At 50.5% G+C, this 21,574-nt stretch overlaps 1 protein-coding gene across 5 annotated transcripts; it reads left to right on the top strand.

Moving 5' to 3' along the window:
* Positions 1-311: 311 nt before the first annotated feature.
* Positions 312-17,789, top strand: ADORA2A (adenosine A2a receptor). 5 transcript variants are annotated; one of them, XM_081339340.1, is made up of 4 exons: positions 331-378; positions 10,636-10,843; positions 11,689-12,342; positions 15,983-17,789. In XM_081339340.1, the coding sequence occupies exons 3-4, from the start codon at positions 11,993-11,995 to the stop codon at positions 16,845-16,847; spliced, it is 1,215 nt and encodes a 404-aa protein (XP_081195466.1). In that variant the 5' UTR covers positions 331-378; positions 10,636-10,843; positions 11,689-11,992; the 3' UTR covers positions 16,848-17,789. The 5 variants fall into 5 exon arrangements, with proteins under 5 accessions (XP_081195468.1, XP_081195466.1, XP_081195467.1 ...); XM_081339341.1 differs by lacking the exon at positions 331-378 and adding an exon at positions 8,154-8,554; XM_081339342.1 differs by lacking the exon at positions 10,636-10,843 and having other exon boundaries at positions 312-378.
* The last annotated feature ends 3,785 nt before the right edge of the window (positions 17,790-21,574 follow it).

The following is a 21,574-nucleotide window of genomic DNA, read 5'->3' as shown; positions in this document are numbered from 1 at the left end:
GCCCCCTCCGCGCTCCCGCCTTCCGCGGGGCAGGGCAGGCAGGCAGGCAGGCAGGCAGGCAGGCTCCGCGCCGGCCGGGTTCTCTCGCGGGCCTTCCCGCCCGGCGCGGGCGCCGCAGGAGGCCGGGCGCTCCGGAGCCCTCGAGGGCCGGGAAGGGCCGCGGAGCACGTCTGCCCGGCCCGCCCTCGAGAAACGAGCCGCCGCCGCCGCGCCTGGCCAGCAGAGGGCGCGTCTGTCCGGGGCTCGGGACGGAGGTCTGGCCGGACGAGAGGGAGGGCGAGCGGGCGGGGCGGGGCGGGGCGGCCGCCGGGCCGGTCAGCGGGACTCGAGGGCAGCCAGCGAGCCGGGAGGAGCTGCCGGCCGGCCGGCGGCGAGCAGGTGAGCGCGGGTGGGGCGGGAGGTCGGGCGGCGTCCTGTCCGGGGAGACCTCGCGGGGCTGTTGCGGGGGCTGCTCCGGACAGGCGGCTCCGGGCGCCCCTTCGGCCCCGCCGGTGAACTTTCCGTCGGCGCAGAAAGGCCCTCGACGGAGCTCCGCCTGCGCCCCCCCCGCCCCGCGCCTTCTGTCCCGGGAGCCGCCGGGCCGGGCGTGGGGCCGCTGCCCGCCGGCTCCGTTGGGAGCCGGTAGCACCGCCGCTGAGATGCCGCGTTTGCTCCGTTAAGGACCGTGGCGGGCGGGACGCAACCCCCACACCCCGAGCTTCTGCCTGGGGGGCGAGGAGGTCTCGGGAGCGGCGGCTCCTGGCCCGTCCCGGGGCTCGCTCTGCCCGCCACCGCACGCATCCCCGGGGGGGGGCGGAGAGGTGCTGCTGGGGGCAGTCAGGACGGGACGGAGGGTCCGGGGCGTCCGTCGGGGCGCCTTCTGGGCGAGGCTTCCTGGGGAGGCGGGAGCTGCTCGCTTAGCCCAGCAGCCCCACCCCGAAGTTGGCGAGCCCCAGTTCCTTCGGAGGAGGGGCGGGGGTCTGAGTGGCAAGGAGACCCCGAAGAGAGGCAGGAGGAGATTCTGGGACTGCTGCATCTCTGTTCCCCGGATAGAGCCCCCCCTTTTCCATGGCCCTGAACGACCAAAAAGGGGTGAATAACTACAAGATAAAGTGACCCTCCCAGCTAAAAATGTTTGTGAATTGCTCCTGTCAGCTGCTGACAGTGTATTGATCAGCTTGGTCTAGTCTTTTTTTTTCGGGGGGGGGGGGAGACCTAGGGAAAGGCAGGTGCCTGGGCAACCAGGAATTTCTCTGGGAGGGGCTCCCTTGCGTGGTCATCTGGGCCCTTCTGGGAGAGGCTGTTCCTGGAAGTCCCCCCCATGTACTTGCAGCCTTCTAGGCTTTGCGGTAATGCTGGGGATCTTGAAGGGTGGCTAATTTCTAATTGTCTTTTGAAAGTTCCTCCTCCAATTAGAGGCCCCCATCAATGGGGGGGGCATGTGGCAAGGATCAGTCTCGGGTCCCCTCCTTCTCAATAACCCTTGAATGTTGGGGGTGGAGCGGAAGGGGGGCTTACGGATCAGAGGAGTGCTTCCAAGGAGAGCCCTGTGAAGTGCGGCTGGGGCAGCAGCGCCTGTTCAGCGCCTGCTCAGCGCGAGGGCCGTGCGGTCACGGAGGGCTGAAGGGTTCGCAGCCTGGCCCAGTCACCCAGGGAAGTGGAGGCCCCTGCCCTGCATGTGCCAAGGACAGGCGGCCTCCCTGGGACCTTTTCTTTGGGGCGGGTGCCCTGGGCGGAAGGCTGGGTCTCATCTGGGCCCTTTCACATGTGGCTAATTGGCCTTGCTGGGCAGCCAGGTTACGTCTCTCCACTTCTGCCCCCAAAGTCCCTTCTGGCAGCCATGGAGCCGCACAGCCAGCACTGCAAAAAAGAAACCTACAAAAACTAAAGCAAACCTTAAAATAGCCAAGCTTCTGAAACAGTTGGACGAGTATTCTCGTTATTTGGCCTTTTTGTCCATTAAAGAACAGCCTCCCAAGAAACTTGCCATCCAAAAATGTTAAACAAGGCTCCAGTTTTTGTGCAATTATTGCTTTCTTGTAAAATACGTCCCGGATTAGAACAACAGCTGAACCCAATCAATAGCAGCAGCAGCGGCTGAAAACATCTTTGGCACTGTTTAACAGCCGGAGTCTTTGCCGAAACAGAAGAATTTTGCCAAAAAGAGTTCGAGATCAGCAAGTGAGACCTCTGCCCTGAGGGGGGATGCCACCTACTCCCCTTAAAAAGGCCTCTGTCCCCCACCCAGTGATTTTGGGGAGACCACCTGGAAGGCAGCTTCAAAAATGATGGATTTTTTTTTTTTATTTATTTATTTATTTATTTATTTATTTATTTATTTATTTATTTATTTATTTATTTTGTATTTATTTATGTATTTATTTATGTATTTATTCATTATTTATTTATTTATTTAATGCAATTTATTGCCTGCCCCTCTTACCACAGGGCTGCTCACAAACCAATCCTCCAAGTTTTCAGCTTTGGGGGCCAGCCTGCTGGGCTCTTCTGCATCTCAGCATTGCAGAGAGATTGCTTGACGTTCAGCCTCTTGTCAGTGGTGGGGGGGGAAGCCAGTCTCCATTTTTGTGGGAGGGGGCTGGACTTGGCCACCAGTAGGGTCCATCCGTAGCAATAGATTCAGGACTGGGAATCTGGGACAACTTCTTGGATCGAAGTGCCCTTCAAGGCCAAGGCACCGGAGGCTTGCTTTTCCTGCTCCCCCGCATTGTACTGGCGAAGGGAGAGGGCGGTCCGTGTGGCGTCTATGAGTCAGGGACCTCTCAGATGTCCTTCTCTGCTTCCAGCCCCCTTGCTCTCTTTCAGCATAGGAGCACTATTGCCCCCCTCCCAACTTTTATATAAGGTTGCTTCCTCCACTGAAGGCATGGCTTTTATACCGTGTCTTTGCTGCCGCGGCTTCTGTATTACTTAGAAGGCTTAACTAAGATGGAGACGCAAATCTGTTCAACAGAGCTTGTGTGGCACATGCTGGTGAGCAAGGGAACCACAGGAGCCACGGATGGCCATGCAAGCAGCGGGTGACAGGCCCGTCTCTCCGGTTTCACTCCTGGGCTTTGGGGGTCCAGCAGTGGGTCCCTCTTTCCTGGGTCTATGGGAAGAGCCTCGGCGGGGGGACGCTGGTACGGCTGGTGAGGCAAACACCCCCACCCCTTTCTTTCCTTTGCACTCAGGAGGAGCCTGTTCCTCACTGGGCTCCTCGCCAAAGAGCGCAGAAGAGCCCCAGACAAAACAAGCTTGCAGGTTGTGTGTGCTTGGTGTGTTGCACAGGAATGGGAGAGAGAATTCTGGGATTTGCAGTGGGGGGGGGGTCTGTCCTCCTCATGGCTGCTTTGCCAGACTCAGGACGGCTGGTGGTCATGTGTGGAAATGAGGCTGGGCTCCTGTGGGCCCTGAAAGGGTCAGTTCTGATAGGGGGACTATCTGACTGCTTCTCCAGCAACAAAAATGTGCTTGTCATTGTGGTGACGAGATTCGGCTGCTGTGAGATGTTTGGGGTTCCTACCGAGCGGCAGCAGCAGCTGTGTTGCTTGCACAGTGGGCAAAGAAATGTGCTGCTTATGGGCTCGAGGCATTTGGACGAGGATCCACCCAGGCCCTTGATCTATTCGAGAAGCCCCTTTGCTTTTGCTTTGCCACATCTTGATAAGCTGGAGGGTCCTCAGCTCCTCTGAGCACCAGGATGTTCAGGGAAGGAGGGAGGCAAACCCACTTCACTCTTTCATTTTGATTTTTCTCAGTTTTATTGACTCCAGTATTATTTGGTACTTATTCATTTATTTGTTTACTTGACTCTGGGTCGGCCAACAATTAAGACAAAAGCAGAGTGAAGGATCAACAAATAATTCAAAATATAAACAGCCGTGCTCTCCAGGCTTCAGGTTTGATGACAAAGGCAAGTTTTTTTTTACCTCGCAAAACTTCAGCAGGGTAGAGCTAAGTCTGATCTTTTGCACCCTCGGAGGTTTCTGAACAGTCTTCCCAGGCAGCCCCACGGAGCACGCACTGCATGAAATGCAGTCCAGTTGGGGGGTTGACTAATGTGTGAATGCTCCAGGAACTGGCACAAAGTACAAAGCGGAGAAAAGGCTCTCCTGCCATCTGCTTTGTGAGCAGGAGCTGCGAGTCCTGGAGGACTCCCAAACTGCACGTAGGGTCAGTCTGCAGCCCTACCCAGGCCAAGAGAAGGAAGGCCCCCCAGAAGAGACCCAGGAGATCTTAAAACCCAAAGCCACTTGGTTTTAGGAGGTTGAGCTGAAACCTTCCAGATCCCTGCATTCTCCCGGCCCCAAGACAGGACCTCCCTGGCATCACTCAGACAGCCCCGGTGGAGATCCGTAACTGGGTCTCGTCTGTGTCTGAGTATCCTATGTGCTCCGCGTCTCTTGAAGAAAGATGCTCTTAAGGAACACTAATTTTCTTACCCAGTCCTCAGCTTGTGACTAACTGAGCCCAGCATTACCGTAATAAGTCCTGCCAGTCGTTAAATGGGTCATCATGTAATAGTCCTGCTAGTACATCATTTTTGTGGTGGTCATTAAATGAACCTGTTGGTCATAAAGCAAATGCTGTGCTTGTTAAGCAAACGCTGTGGTCATTAAGCAAATCCATTGTTTGCAATGGGAGGAACTAAATGGTGGTTTTCTGCAAAGAAAAAAAATTGGCAGGAAGCATGAATCCGTGCTGCAAGCAGCCATGAATGTGGGTCGATAGCTGAGGGCCCAAAACCCCTCATAAGCCCCTCATAACCTGAGGACCACTTGTACAAAATGGATGCCCTTGAACCAGTTGCAGCACCAAGAACTGCCCCCTCTTCAAATTCCACTCACTGGGGGCTCCCAACTTCTGCATGCTTCGCCCATCCGTAACCCCCCCTCTGCCCCTCTTTGAAAGGGAGGGCCAGGCACCTGCTTCCTCCCAACAGGTTTTTTCGGACAAATAATGGAATTCAAAGAATCTACTAGTGAGAAGGTGGTTTGGTGCTAAGCCAAGTCCGCTTAGGGTGCCCCTTCCCCTGAAGGGCCAGGACTGCTCTGTGTTGTGGGAATGCACGTCCAGCTCAGGATATAACACTCGCTGGGAAGCAGCATTAAAAGTGCTAAGAGCAGGTAGCCAACCAAGGATCTGGCATCCAGGCAGCAGCTGGCATCTTTGGGCGGTCCGTGGGAAAGAGGGGGTGCGATATCCCAGGTGAGGTGCCAGTTTGCATTGCCAGGGTCTTAGTGGTGGCATTGGAGACCCCCTTTTACCCCAGTAGAGACAATGAGGGATGCTGTATCAAAACTGAGCGGTCTCTGGCTTCTCAGACCATGTTCTGATCTCCTTGGGGTCACAGAGGCAGATGGACAGGCTGTATCTCCCCTCTTTCCATATAAATAGTCGGGGGGGGGCACCTCCATAGCCTGAATTGTGGAGCACCACCTTCTTCCTAGGCAGCATGAACCTAAAGTCAGCTCAGATGGAAATCTGGCACCGATCAGGTGAAAGCATCTTTGGAGCTGTCCCATGTCCTGAAGATGGAGAACTTTCAGGCACACCAGAGGAATGGGAAGCCCAAGGAGGCTCTGCTGCATAAGCTCGGGGTGGGGGGGGGGGTTGGTTTCAAAAATCCTGAATGATGGAGACCAGCCTTTGGGAGGGACCATCTAAGCCTCTGAGGTATGCAATGAAAGTGCACTTCCTGCACAATACAGTTCAGATTCCCACACAGGTGAATGTTTTCTATTGGCAGGGCAAGAATATTACCTTGCCTCACTGAAGGAGGGGCCTTGAAAGAGTTGAGGTGCTCTAAATGCCTCCTGGAGAGAAAAGAGCAGCCCAACACAGGCTGTCCCCAGCCTGCCTCTCTCCCTGCCCTGCCAGGGGACTTTAACCACCCCCAAGCTGCCTTTGGGCAGGATCTCAAAGAGAAGGAAAATAACTCCAATCAGTTGAACAGTTGCTAGAGAAATGGTTGTAAGTTGAGGGACTTACTGCTCAAAGTCACAGCAGCATTGAAAAAAGTGACGACCGGCCCTTGTGCTTACAACCGTTTGTAGCATCCCAACAGCCACACAATCAAAATCCCAGTGCTTGGAATTTCCATTGGAATGGAATGGGAGCTGGGAGGGACCTTTGAGGTCTTCTAGTCCAACCCCCTGCTCAGGCAGGAGAACCTGTCCTATACCATCTCAGACAGGTGATTGTCCGGTCTCTTCTTTAAAACCTCCAGCGATGGAACATCCACAATTTCTGGTGGCAAGCTGTTTCACTGGTTAATTGTCCTCACTGTCAGGAAGTTTCCGCTTAATTCCAGGTTGCTTCTCTCTCTGGTCAGTTTCCAACCGTTGCTTCTTCTCCTGTCCTCCCAAATATTGGAGCACTGCTATCATGTTTCCATTTAGGATGGCTGTCATAACCCAGGGTCATGTGGGTCACCCTTTATGATCTTCTCAGCTGGCTTCTGATAAGTCAATGGGAGAAGCCAGATGTACTTAACAGCTGCATGATTCACTTAAAAGCCACCTTGCTTAGCAGTGGAAATGTTGGTCCCAATTGTGGCCATCTGTCAAGGTCTACTTGCAGAGCTGAGGAAGCTTCTCAGCCTTGGTCTGAGTGGCAGAATTCAGCTGGCAGAGTTCCACCGCCAGCCACAGCAGTTGAAGTCTTCAAGCTGCCATAGTTGAGAAAGACACTTTAGTCTGCCTTCCTCAAGGAACGAGAGGGCAGAAAATAAAGATATGGGGCCCTTGGGGTCTGTTGGTGCCATGGCCAGAGGGAGACCCTTTGCATTGGGCAAAGCATAGACTGTCCCCAGGAGACCCTGGCAGGCACATGGGCAGCAAGCGGAGCCATGGCAGAGCTTCGGGGTGTGTGTGTGTGTGTGTGTGCAGGGCCTCCTTCGAGCAACCATAAGGGAAATTGTTGGATATTAATGCTTAATTTCCTCTTATTACTGAAAACAGACCAAATATCCAAGATAGATTAGAAATTCAATTAGTGGCAAAGAAAATGAGAATGTTTATTGTCTGTTTCCATGATTACTATTGTTTTTATCAGCACACCAACACTATGATAAAGTGGCTGTGTCACTACCATCCTGGCTCGCCGTGCCACCCTCCTTGCCCTTGCAAACATGACTGAGTCCACACTTAGGCCCAGGAGGGCTATTTTTTGATTGCCCTACCAGAGCACTGTGAATGTTCGTTTCTGTCCTCCAAACATGGACCTGGTAGCATTTGAGAGGCTATTTGGATTTCTATGTGAGAGAACGGTGTGTGCGTGTGTATAGGTGTGCACTTGCGAGTCAGTGTTGACTCCTGGTACTGCCTGGATGAGCCCCTGTAGTGTTCTTGGCAAGGAATTTGAAGTGGCTTGCCTCTTCGAGAGCCAAAGTCCTCCAGCGACTTGAATTCTGGAGAACTTGGATTCCTAGTTTGTAGTTCGCTACCTTCAGCCATGACCCTGATGTGCTTCCCAGAGTGAGGTTGGGCTCCCCTAGAAGATTAAGGCTCAAGTTGTAGGAGAGCTGAACAGCTGTGCAGGAATGCAGATTTTACGAGAAAGTTTCTGTAATCATTTGTACAGATAATAATAATAATAATAATAATAATAATAATAATAATAATAATAATAATAATAATAATAATAATAATAATAATAATAATCCATATCTGCCTATCCCAGGTCCTTGGTAAAAACTCGATAGGTAGACAACAATGCCAAATCCAGTCTGAACCTCTGGCTGACTGTGCGAATAATAATAATAATAATAATAATAATAATAATAATAATAATAATAATAATAATAATAATAATAATAATAATAATATAATAATAATATAATATAATAATAATAATAATAATAATAATAATAATAATAATAATAATAATAATAAGATGATGATGGAAGGGACCTTGGAGGTCATCTAGTCCAACCCTCTGCTCAGGTAGGAAACACTATACCATTTTGGACAAATGGCTGTCCAGTCTCTTAAAAACTTCCAGTGTTGGAGCATTCACAGCTTCTGGAGGCAAGGAGTTCCACTGGCTAATTGTTCCAACTGTCAGGAAATTTCTCCTTAGTTCTAGGTTGCTTCTCTCCTTGACTAGTTTCCATCCGTTGCTTCTTGTCCTGCCTTCAGGTGCTTTGGAGAAGAGCTTGACTCCCTCTTCTTTGTGGTAACCCCTCAGATATCAGAACACTGCTATCATGTCCCCCCTTGTCCTTCTCTTCATTAAACTAGACATATCCAATTCCAGCAACTGTTCCCTATATGTTTTAGCCTCCAGTCCCCTGATCATCTTTGTTGCTCTTCTCTGCACTCTTTCTAGAGTCTCAACATCTTATTTACATCGTGGTGACCAAAGTTGGATGCAGTATTCCAGGTGTGGCCTTACCAAGGCATTGTAAAGTGGTATTAGTACTTCACGTGATCTTGATTCTATCCCTCTGTTAATGCAGCCTAGCACTGTGTTGGCTTTTTTGGCAGCTGCAGCACATGGCTGGCTTGTATTTAAGTGATTGTCCACCAGGACTCCGAGATCCCTGTCACAGTTACTACTATTGAGCAAGGTACCACCTATACTATACCTGTGCATTTGGTTTTTCTGGCCTAAATGTAGAACCTTACTTTTCCCCCCACTGAATTTCATTTTGTTAGAATGCAAATACCAAGGCGTTGTAAAGTGCTATTAATACTTCACATGAACAGAACAGAATTGAATTGAATTCGTTATTGACCTAGTGTGATTGGGCACACAAGGAATTTGTCTTCATAAGCACAAGATTTCTCCCTGAGGATAGTGTGGCGTTTGCAGAGCTGGCCTGCAATGATGATATCGTCACTTATATCTTCATATTGCCTGTTGGATGCCCCATCATGGCATTTTTGGTTTCACAGCATCCTCTGGGGACCGAGAAGAATCCTTAGGACAATATGACTGGCCTTTAAAGTAATGTTTCTCAACCTCAGCAACATTAAGATGTGTGGACTCCAACTTCCAGAATGGTGACTGGGGAATTCTGGAAGTTGAAATCCAGAATTGCCAAGGTCGAGAAACGCTCATTTAAAGGCCAGCGATACTGTCCAATGATTCTTCCTAGGACCCCCTTTCCCAACCCTTCTAAGCCACGCCTTTTGGCACCGTCTTCGCCTGCATTGCCCGGAGCCCATTGCTGAGGGGAAACAGCACCATGGGGGAAGGAGCCTGCTGTCTCCTGACATATTGGTGCGATGCAAACACCCACCACAAACAAATGAGGTGACTCCCTAGTTGTCTAGTTCTCCCAATGTGAGTGTGACATGAAGTTGTCCATCTGACAATGCAGAAATCACTCCCTGAGGTTGGCATCCAGCTTGACTTCCAAGTGACTTTTACATTGGGTAAAATGATTGACAGGCAGTCAATCTCTTCCTCTCCCAAAAGAGATCAATGAGAAAAGATTTACATTAGATAATTTCATAAGATTTCCTCCTCCTCCTCGTGAAGCCATCTGGAAGGAAGCAGGTTTTGGTTGCCCACCAAGAAAAGGTTCAGAATGGTGAAAGCTACTCAGCAATGGCACAGCTTCTTCAGATGGTGATAAAGTTGAGAAGAAGCCTTGGCCCACCTAGGCTACTTCCAGTCAAAATAAGATCCTCTGTGGATTAAGATGCAATCCCTTCCACATAGTACATTTTTGCTTGGAGCAAATGAGGTGTAAGCCTGTAAACAGAGCTTCCTCCTTCCAAGGTCTGGTCTATCACGTTGTGTTTTGGTCCAAGTCCTCCTCCTCCTCCTCCTGTTGAAATCACCCAAGAACAAGGAGAAAGGGAAATCCAGCAATCTCCGACCGTGGGACCGTGGTTGCTACTCCATACTGTGCCACCACAAAACCACATTTGGACTCCTTGTGGACAGACAATCAGTGAAGAATGCAACTGCTATAGGAGGTATCCTCTAATGTTCTCATGGAAAATATCCATCTTTATTGTTTTATTACATCCTGCAGCCAAAAATGATAGAAATGACTTCTGAGGCCTCTGTTCATCACCAGTGAATAAAGTAGTCTCAACCATAATACTTCAGTTGCTCATTCATCAGATTGAGTAGCTTACTTCTCCAGAGCATCACACTCTTCCTCTGACTTTCCCCAGCACTGTCCAGAATGAGAAAGGCTGAGCTGAGACAGTCTTCCAGGGTGGCAAACTTTTGACTCTGGCCAAATGCTGGCTACATCAGGAATGGGCTTTAAGGAAGGGCTGCTGGGTGTCTGCGGGGAAACAACTTGAAAATTGCTTTTCAATTTTAGTTCCTTCTCTCATCTCTTCCTTTTTATAAATAACTCCAGAAGAAATAGGATTTGAACAGGGAGAGTTACATGTCTTTGGAACAGGGAGTTGAAGCTGATGGGATTCTTTCCCAGCCAGGAAGAAATTTGTCCTGGGTGCAAGATCCAGATTCCTGAGCAACTCTGTGTTTGTTTTCACAAGAGCAAGCTTCTAGGTCTTGTGTGTGCCTGGATAAGGTTCCCAGACTTGGACTGGGATTCAGCAAACATTCTAGCCATTTCCTGTAAAACTAAATTAGGCAAATTAGAAACTTGATAGAGTAAATATGCATAAATTATGTATATAAAACACATGTTCAGTGTGCACAATTTGTTTTTTAAAGTACGGATCTTCTGATGGAAGGGCAGCTCCAGAAGTTTCCCCAAGCCAACTTTGGAAGTGTGCTATATTGTAGACACTAACAAATTTGGCTAGAGGGAGGTCCAGCCAGATCTTAGCCCGCTAGTCCCTTCTGAAGGAATCACAACCACCCCAGGCAGTTGAGGAGACTTTCCTAAACTGGTGGAGATGTTTCCAGACAAAGTTTTGAGGTGCAGCTTTACTGTTTTTATTTTATTTTATTTTGTGTTGATTCTAGAGGCTTTCTGCAAAGCAAAAATGATTTGGGGGCTGTTAGGTGGCTTTGTAGCAAGTCTTACCATTTATCACCCCACAGAGCAGCACTTCTTAAACTGGGGGTGGTCACCCCCAAGATTTCCGGGGAGAAGGGAGCAATTGGCCATTGCTGCCTCCACCATGACACTTATGTAACATTACAGAGTCTGGGTTTTTCTAGGGGTAATGAGAGTTGAGGAGGGGAGAGGATAGTTGAGTCAGACAGTTTAAGAATCACGAATCTAGAGCAAGGTGATGTGGAGGTCAAGACCCTCCCCTTTGAGGCCCAAGGTTTGGAAAAGTACAGCCATATGGGTGCTGGTCTAGGAATGGGGAGGCCCTCCTCTCCTCCCCACTTTCCTGACAAAGTGGTGTTGTGGGGAATAAGGATCCAGGGAACCACTTGAACTCCTGAATGAAAGGTGGAATATACTAGTGCAGGGGTCCCCAACCCCCAACCCCTGGTCTGTGGACCAGTACTGGGCCGTGGCATGCCAGCAACTGGTCCACACAAACAAGCAAAGCCCCATCGGTGGGATGCAGGCACCACACAAAACCACGCACTTTCCAGTCCGTGGAAAAACCTCTCTCCATGGAACTGGTCCCTGGTGCCCAAAAGGTTGGGGTCCTCTGGACTAAAGAATAAACAATAAACTTTGCCGCTCGGGAAGCCCAAGGGTGGCCTGAATGGAGGCCGCTCCATTGAAGGATGTCTCTTGGCTTGCATCTGGATGTTCTCAGCATCTTTTTCTCTCTCCTCCTCCTCCCCTCCCCCACGCAGAATGTCCCACGGAATATCCTCTGCACCCTCTCCAAAAGTGGTCCTCTGGGAGGAGAAGTGAAGAGCTGCTGTCCCTGTCAGGAGGTCTGCAGCAAAGGCAAGGAATCGCCCAGGGACTTTTGTGCAGAAACAGGCGTTTGGCGGCCATCTGGAGAATGAATCGGCTCTGTTTTCTGCACTGCCTGGAGCTTGGCCAAGCCTTGACCTCCTGAAGGCCGGCCCGCCCTCTCTGCCATTGCAGCCTGAAGAGGCCTGCAGCTATGGACACGAGGGTTCCCAGGCCCCGTCTTGAGCCACCCTCACCATGCTCGTGCCTGGGGACAAGAACTTCCTTACCGACGTCATCTACATTGTCTTGGAACTGGTCATTGCCCTTCTGGCCATCTTTGGGAACGTCCTGGTCTGTTGGGCCGTCTATCTCAACAGCAATCTGCAAAATGTCACCAATTACTTTGTGGCTTCCCTGGCGGTAGCTGACATCGCGGTGGGGGTCCTGGCCATCCCCTTTGCCATCACGATCAGCACTGGCTTTTGTGCCTTCTTTTACGGCTGCCTCTTCATCGCCTGCTTCGTCCTGGTGCTGACCCAGAGCTCCATCTTCAGTCTTCTGGCTATTGCCATTGATCGGATTATTGCTATCCGTATCCCTCTCAGGTAAATATGCCAAAGATGCAGAACTGAATAACAGAGTTGTACCTTGGAGGTCTTCTAGTCCAACCCCCTGCTCTAGCAGGAGACCCTATACTATTTCAGACAGGTGGCTGTCCAATCTCTTAAACGCATCCAGGGATGGAGCACCTACGATTTCTGAAAGTAAGCCCTTCCACTGGTCAATTGTCCTCACCGTTAATAAGTTTCTCCTTAATTCCAGGTCGCTTCTCTCCTTGATTAGCTTCCATCCACTGCTTCTTCCCTTACCTTCTGGTGCTTTGGAGAATAGGTTGACCCCTCTCTTCTTTGTGGCAGCCCCTCAGATATTGAGTGCTGCACCATTATGAGGGGCTTCTCTGCAGAATTCGAAGGTTGTGGTTTAGCAGGGCCTGTGCCCACCCCGGGTGCTTGTGATTGCCATGCGCAGCAGAATGGGCTCCTGCTGGCCCCAGGGAGCCCCCTTCTCGGCAGACGCAGAAGTCACCCACGACAGGACCTCTGCCTTTCAGTTTATTAGCCATTGCCTCATTCACAGCCTTTAGGGATTCAGCGGTATTACCTTCCTCTGCTGAAGGTTCTTTGCATCTTGTGACATCCCAACCCTTGTCCCTGAATCAGCTGCCCCAGAGGCTGAAGGACCTGGGCCCCGGTTCCAGGAGGGCACCCCACAGCAAAATTGCCCAGGAGAAAGCAGCCATCCCCTCTTGTGCATGGAGTAGCCCCATCCTGAACTAACAAAGTCCCAGCTTCCTAGCCAGAAAGGCTGCCACAGGATGCCCAGGCGGAGTGGTGGCACAGCCCAAGACAACCCTCAACCGCCTCCCTTCCCCCTTGCACAGGCCTTAAAAGGTGACCCAAGCAGTTCCAGCTCAAAACCTGGGTTAGAATTGCATGAAACGGAGTCCAGAAAGTTGTTTATTCAAGAATTTCTGGAGCTGTTCAGCAACAAGACTCTCTGTGTAGGTTGGAGAAAGACTTCTACAACAGCAAAAGGCTTTTTTAGATATGTGTAAATTAAAAGAATCAAAATATTTGCTGCTTAATGGGGACAGTGAAATGTTATGAGCTAACAATGACAAAAGAAAAGAGAGATACCCAAATCCTTTTTGCCCCAGTTTTCTGCAACAAGGAGATAAGTGCTTTCCATTGGGAAATGGGAAAACAGGACAAAGGGGTGGAATTGAAGCTTGAGATGGGGAATATCTGAGTTTCAGTCCACAAAGAACAAACTGGCATATCAGTTGGGAGGAATTTTCTCTTTGGGAAAACCTGGAGAAATCATGAAAGTGACAGAGAGCAAATGTCCTTTTTTCAAAAGAAGGGGAAGGAATCTATGGGGAACTACCAATATGACATCAGCATTTGGGGAGATCCTTGAAGCAGATTAGGAGACTGACCTATAACATGAAACACTGCAGATTTAATCTGTTTTGATTGAGGTAGAGCATTGGAAAGCTAGTCCAGCACATTCTGATTGGCAGATTTATTTATTTTATTTATTTTATTTTAATTCCATTTATATCCCGCCCTTCTCCGAAGACTCAGGGCGGCTTACAAGCTTAGCAATAGCCTTCATTCTATGTATATGCCTGCTTATTAGGGCTTTCACACTCCCCCAAGCGGCATTACTACAAAGTCAGCTTAATTGCCCCCAACAATCTGGGTCCTCATTTTACCTACCTAGGAAGGATGGAAGGCTGAGTCAACCTTGAGCCTGGTGGGACTCGAACCTGCACTAATTGCAGGCAGCTGGTGTTACTTAAGGAGGCATTAGCCCACTGCTCCACCAAGGCTCTTAGATGAGTTAAGTGTGAGTTTATTCATTTGAAACATTTACATTCAACCAACTCTGGACTGCTCCTAATCGAAAATTAAATAACATAAAATAATTTTAAAAAACTATAAAACTCAACCAATTAAAACATTAAAAACAAAAAAGTTGGATGGGATGAAAATTAAGTTGATATATAATTGGCTAAAAATTGACCGGAGAATCAAATCTGAGTGAGGTGCAAGGATCAAACCTGGAAACTTTGTACTTTAGGATTTTATAATAATGATTTGGGTGAAGAAACACAGGAATGCTTAATAAATTTTGCAGGTGCACCAGACAGCCACACTCAGTGTTCATCGGTGGCACATAAGATTGTGAACATTATTATAATGTTATATCCAACATCAAGATTGGATCTCTAAAAGGCACTTTTCTGGGATTTTTTTTGTTTTTTTGTTTGTTTGAAAAGCAACGTCTTTGGCAAACAATTGCTGGATCTTTCACAGCCCCCCCCAGGTGTTGAGGTACTCAGTTTGCCCCCCTCAATTTGAGAAGATGTGGGGGCTGCCTGTGGCCGGCCAGCCTCCAGCCGTGGAAAGCAGAACCGTCCAGAAGTCGCGTGACCAATAATCTGAGCTTGGCCATCCAGAAGCCAGGCCTAAAGGCAGGGCCTGGACAAAGATGGAAAGTGAAATAGCTTTCCTTTCCAGTGCCTTGATTAGAGAATTCAGACACGGTTTATCTGGAAAAATAAGCACAAATTAAGTCAACGATCGTATGTCTGAAGATTCCTCAGAAGGGGCTCCTTGTTAGACTTCTGCTCTTTGCCCGCCGTGGATGGAGCTTGACGGGGAGCAGGCAGGGCCTCCCACAAACAGATCGGGGATCCCCCTTCTGACAGAGGCCACTCTTGGCATGGCCAGTTGCAGCGCTGGTCAAAATAAAACTAGGACACCAGTGATATTTCATTCATTCTTAATTTTTAAAATTAATTTATATTATTTGTAAGCTGTCTTTTGGCACAAAAGCCCCTTCCCTTGTTGATGCCCAGGAGAGCCCCCCCACCCCCCGACCTCTGGAGCAGGCAGTGCTCAGGCTCCGTCAGCCCCGTCACTGCTGGTCTCAAGCCCCTTCGGTGGAGCTTCAGTGAGTTCCAGGAATTTCCAATATTGATCAGAAATCTCTTTGTAAAAGAAAAAAATATCAGCATGGGCAGAATAAAGCTCCTCGTGTCATTGGTTCCAGGAATGGATATTACCCAATTTTGTGTCAATCATCAATTTATATGATCCTCGTCTTCCTCACAACAAAGGCCACATGAAACTTGATTTCAGCTATCAACTCGTTTGGTTGTATTTGGGTCTGAATGTGCAATGGGGCAATTTTGGGTTTCCCCCTCCGCTTCACTGATAGTGTCGTGGGGGTGGGCATGGATCTTGCCCCAGGCCCTCCACTCCTTGCAGTTGGGAAGGGATTCTGGCTGTGCCGAATTCTGGTGATACACAGAAGGTGATTCCCACCGCCTTAAAATGTCCTCACCTTCATGGTTGGGAACTGTAGCCGTGTGAACGGGGCCTCCAACAGACATCCTCGCTATTCCAAGATTAAGTTTCTAATTGGAACTGAGGGCAATGCCGGGCATGGCTGGAGTTCTGCTGAGGAGGTGGATTGAGTCCCACTGTTGGTCAATCCACACATTGCTGGCCACGTTCCACGGCCCCTCATCCCAGCTCTCTCCTGTTGCAGTGGAGATTCTGCAGCAAGAAGAAGCTGGAAGCTGGACAGATTCTATCAATTGATCAGTTCTGCTATCTTCCCTTCCCATGTAGATTGGATTTCATGCATTGCCTTTCTCTGCTCTTCTTTCAGGTATAATGCTCTAGTGACCAACTCACGTGCCAAGGGAGTCATAGCCATCTGTTGGTTCTTATCCTTTATTATTGGCCTAACGCCAATGCTGGGCTGGCACAGAAAGCCTCTGGAAAAGAATGGGCAAAGTCAGAATAGAACCAACTGCAGCAGCAATATGGTGCATTGCTTCTTTGAGACTGTGGTCACCATGGATTACATGGTCTACTACAACTTCTTTGCATGTGTGCTGGTTCCTCTCCTTCTGATGTTTGGGATCTACTTGAAGATCTTCATGACAGCCCGGCAGCAGCTCAAGCAAATGGAAAACAAGATGATGCACGGGGAACGATCCCGATACATTTTACAAAAAGAGGTCCATGCAGCAAAATCCTTGGCCTTCATTGTTGGGATGTTTGCTATATGCTGGCTCCCATTACACCTGATCAATTGCTTCACTCTCTTCTGCCCTTCTTGCAAACAGGCTCCCCCCGGGGTCATGTACCTGGCCATTGTCTTGTCCCATGCCAACTCCGTGGTGAACCCCCTGATCTACGCATACCAGATCCGAGAGTTCCGCTGCACCTTCAGGAAGATCATCCAGCAGCACATCCTGTGCAGGAAGCAAGGCTTCAAATCCGCCACAGCCAGCCGGAGGACTTCTGCTCACGATGGGGAGATTGACAGCACCGCTGTGCAGATCAGCAAATATTCCCTCCAGTTCTACTCCGGCAGAGGCTTCGGGGGCATCCAAGGGGGTGGTTCTGGGGGAGACAGCATCTGCATGGAATGGACCCCAAATCAAAATGGACTAGCTGGAGAAGTGAACGGGCACCTTGTACTTTCCTGCAAAAACGGGGAGCTCCAGAAAAATGGAACCGCTTAGCCAGGAGCCTTTTGGGGTTCCTGGGTTTCATGGTAACACAGAGGCTTCATTGGAAGCCTCAAAGGGGTCCTGAGGATGCTGAGGCTGTTGCTGTGCTGGGGCTGAATCTCCTTAGGCTGCAGCATTAAGAAAGAAGGAATCTGCTCAGCCCTTCTGAAGGGCTGCCAGGAAAGGCAGAAGGCACCAGAAGCAGGCAGGAGTCTTTGCAGGCGAGGGTCGGCAAGCCAAGGAGTTCCCTATACCCATCGTGGATGCTTAAGGGGCCTCGGGGAATGGGGAAGGGGCAATAGCCCATGTGATCGTGCCAGTTCGGTGGCCACATTTTGCCACAGTCCAAATGCACTTAAGAATCAAAGGGCAAGGAAGCTGCACCTTTGGCTGCAGGAGGGGGAGGGGAAGGCTGACTACCGGTCGTGGTCACTGAGTCCATCCAGCTGCTTGGCTAGAAGACCGGACAATCATGGTGTAAATGCTGTTGTTTGTGTAAGAACGCAAGTAGAGGATTCTTCAGTGCAACCTAATTGCTGTCCAATTGCTCTCATTCCACTGGGGTTTTGGGGGGCACAGAGGCTGCTCAAGCGGCCCACAAGGGGGAGCGAAGCTTCCTCTCCAGGGGGGCTCTCTCAGCGGACGCAAATGGCTGCCTAGGTCCAGTCCAGCGGGCAGAGAGGGGATGGGGCTGATAGGAAGAAGAGCAGCAGGAGCAGCTCTAAGAGTCCGTGGCCGTTTGGAGACTGAAGGAGGACTCTTCTGCACCTGGGATGTGATGGGGGATCGTTGCCTGTCAGCCCCCGTGAGACAGCAGCTCTCTCTTTCCAGCCTTTTTCTTGCTGCTGTGTTAGGATCCTTCTCCTGATTCTTTTCTGCTTTCTCTTGAATTTTTTCTCTGACTAAATATTATACTTTTTTTACAAAAGCATAAAACAGACTTTAAACAATGAAAGGTGACCTGCCAGTCATGCCGTTTTAATTGAAAATGTCCCCATAGACCCGGCCTTCACTGCTCAGAGAGGAAAGGCCACGCTGACAAATTAGAAATAATTGTGAGCTGCCAAGGAGCAGCGGGCACGGCTATCAGCTGTTTGTGGATAATGACAGGGTGGCCGCCATGGAGCCAGTGCCAGTGAAGCCTGGAGGCTTAGGAGGCCCTTGGCACCGGGCCTGTCAAGACAGCGGGGGCAACATTGGCAGCCTTGGTGGATTGATTGGGTTGTCAGGAATGCAAGCAGACACGGGTGCTTGGCAGGCTGCATGTGGTTTGTGCACCACACAAAACTAAACTGTGGCTTGGAATGGCACAAATGGAAATCCTACTATCCTGTATGAGGAATCGGCACCACTGAGGTTGGAACCTGGGACACAGGCTGCCTTCCTCAGCATCTGTCCCCAAGTAGTTCGCCTCCAGATGTATTGCACCACAGTTCCCATAATCCCTGGCCATGATAACTAGGGCTAATAGTGTTGAAATCCAATCTCTCTGGAGACCGCTCACTTGGAGCTCTTCTGGACAGTGCCTGGAGCAAGGAGAGGGTGGGTGGGCCGTTTGGGCATCTTCAAAGTCACCGCTTGGCAGGGAAACCAAGAAATGGTTGCTCAACGCCTGTCTAGTGGGCGACGTCCCCCACGGAGAGCCCCCTGACAGGAAGAGATGCCCAGGCTGCCACGGCATTGCGTTCCACGGAAGCAGAGACCCAGAGTTAAAAATAGACTTGTGCTTCTCCTTGTACTTTAAGCAAAGTCCTGGCAGAGTCTGCCAAATCTGGGATCCAAAAAACCCAAGTCCTTCAGAAGCAGCCCTCCCCCACTCCTCTCCGGCTGCCCTGGCAAGGTAGCCGGATGCAGGAGAGATGGGGGGGGCTTGAAGGACCAAAGGCAAGAAGGACTGCGGCCCTCCCCCCATCATGGTTCCTCAGACCACCCCTCATGCTTCTGAGCTTGAAGTTGTGAAGCCAGCCTGGCAGAGAAGCTCCCCCCCCCCGCCCGGCAGCCTCTGGCCTGGTGCAAAACAGGAGCGGAGAAGGGAAGGCGGCTCCTCCACCGTTTTCCTTCCCAGAGTTTCCTCTTCCAGCCTCCCCTCTTGGCTCGCCAGAGAGTGGCTTCCCCAACTGGGAAGGAGAACTTGTCTTCGTGCCGAAGAAGGACGCCCAGGTCAAGGCCGGCTGTGGGCCAATGAACTTGCAATCCACAGGCAGCCCCCAGTGTGGGAAAATACTAGAGGTGGGAGGGTTGACCTCAGGAAGTCCTCCAGGCTAAAGCACCAGGCTAGGATGCTGGTGGAAGAGGCGGTGAGCCCCGCCCCCGACAGTCTCCCCCTCCCTCCCCCCTCCCTCCCAGCCAGCCTCTGATTGTCTCAGCAAATGGTGACAAACTCCCCCCCCCCAACTGCCTGGGTCACTTTTCCAAGCTAAAGCAAAGGGGAGCCTCAGTGATATCCATGAAAACGCCCAACTTGGCTGCGGTTGGCTGGACTGGCAGGAAATGGGAACGACACGGGGTGACAGAGGAAGGGCACCCATTTCACACCCCCAAAGGTTAACAAATGCAATAGCAATAATCCACAAAAGCAGCAGTTAAAAACTAAGGAACACACCAAAAGAAGGGATTGAACCATTAAACAGATGATTACAAGAGTTTAGTAGCCATGTAAGGAAGAAGAAGGGTTGGCAAAGCACTACTAAGGGGCCCCTTCCCTCCAGCCTGGGGCCCTGCAGAGTGACTCCGGCCCCGGGTGGGAGGGGGCTGGGCCCACGAAGCTCTTGAAGGGGGAACGGTTTGTGCCAGAGGGCGCTTCCCCGACCGCCAGGCTGCTGGCTCCTGATAAGAGAGGTGCTGCCAGTGCAACGGGGAGATAAGCCCGGTGGGGAAGAGCCGCTTAATCAGCCAGCCAGCTGCCCCAGACCCAAGCCAGGCCTTCGTCTGCTGAAGCCAAACGGGGAACTCTCTTGGCTGAAGGGCCCAAGTGGAGTCCAGGCTCCTGAGAGGGGCTGCCAGCCTCAGGCCGGCCACAGAGAAGGCCAGACTGGTCAACCCCTTCTCAGAGGCAGCTCGTTTTCCAAAGCGAGGGACTCTTGCGCATACCTTCTGTAGAGACCTGCGCGTTCTGCACAATGACACCCTCTGCATCTGTAGCAGCTTTATTTATCCTGAAATCCATCTTGGGGAGCTAAGGATGATTCCCCTGAAGCCGAGGCCAGGCAGCACTTCTTCTATTTCTTCCATCAGGGACTCTTTTCCTTGCGAAAAACGGCCTGCATTTCACTCTGGGAATTTACATCCTCTCTCTTTTAAAGCAGATTTCCTTCCTTTCTTCCCCTTCCTTGGCTACTTTATGCCGGGTTTCCAAGACCCCTCCTCCAGTTCACAAAGGGGCCCCATTTCTGGAGCCAAGCAGGAGGGGGTCTCTCGTAAAACTCAGGGCCGCTCTGTGCCTTCCCATTCTCATTTTCACCGGCTCCGCTATAAAAGGAGCCCCTCCCCCCAGCCACGCTCCCATCAGCTGGCAAAAGGCACCTTCAGCTGCTCGAGTCTGCATCCCAACTTGCCCACCACCACGGCCAACTCTCCACAGGACCACTTGCTGCAAGACAAGAGTTACACTAATATCAAAGAAATGGTGGAATAGAATAATTAAAGAAAGGATGCAAAATGAAATCTGAAAAGCAAAATTTTTTAAAAATATTTATTTTAAATAATTAAATAGAATTGTTAAATTGTCCCGCAGCAAGTTGTCCCGTTTTGAGTTGGCCGTGGCTAGTTGTCCAGCAACGACTTGGTCATGGCGACTTGGCTGTGGCGAGTTGGCCTGGTGCCCCTCAGGGCTAACCACACACCTGGTGCAACCCGAGTCCAGTGGAGCCCACATCCTCTCCTGGGCCCCTGATGAGGGCACCGCTGGTTCCACAGGAATGGTTACAGGGATTATGCACGGACTTACCAGGAGGCCCTCATCAGAGTCGGTTTCACTCGCACCCGGCCTGGTTGGAGCTGCCAACTCCTCATAATCAGGAGGGCTGAGTTCAACGACCTTCACCCCTTTTCATGGGACCTCGGAGCTGGCTCTCTGCCTTCCTCCCAGGGTCGCTGCTGCTTTGAGGTTGGGCTTGGTGGGTCGGCATTCCACAGCTCGGTGCCCCCCTTTCCCACACTTGAAGCCCACTCCCCAGTAGCCCCACAATCGGGGTCCAATCATTGGCTAGGGAGATATTTTGGGAACATCTCTGGTCCAAGTGCACTGATCCTCCTTCATGCGTGCCAATCCCAGGACAGTTGGCCTTGGAGACGTTAAACAACCCATTCTGGCCTCCCCATCACTTCTCAGAAATTCCACTTTCACCTCCTGCAGGCTTCCCCTCCTAAATTCATTATTCATTATGAGAACAATTATGTTGGTTATTACTCAAGTTGAGAAGCAGATTAATAATAGCTTCCAATTAGGTTGTGGGTTTGTTTATTGATGATTGTCCTGCTTCTGTCCTGCTGTTCCCCTGGGAGTTTAACCCGGAGTATGTTTGAGTTGACATACCAAACAAAACACAGATGGTAAGAACCATCTGCTACTCATTTCTTTTCCTGATGCTTCTGTAGCGACTCTGCTTCACACCCTCTGAACATAAAACCATCAGATTTAAAAACGAACAAGCTCTTCCTCCAGAAGGTGGGCAGACTTGGGAGCAACCTGCAAGGAAACTGTATGAACTGTCACTCTTCAGACATCTTGGATCCATGGA

This window comes from Vipera berus, assembly GCF_964194415.1.
Source record: "Vipera berus genome assembly, chromosome: 14".
NCBI classification, from domain to species: domain Eukaryota; kingdom Metazoa; phylum Chordata; class Lepidosauria; order Squamata; family Viperidae; genus Vipera; species Vipera berus.
This window is presented reverse-complemented; position numbering and strand designations above follow the sequence as displayed.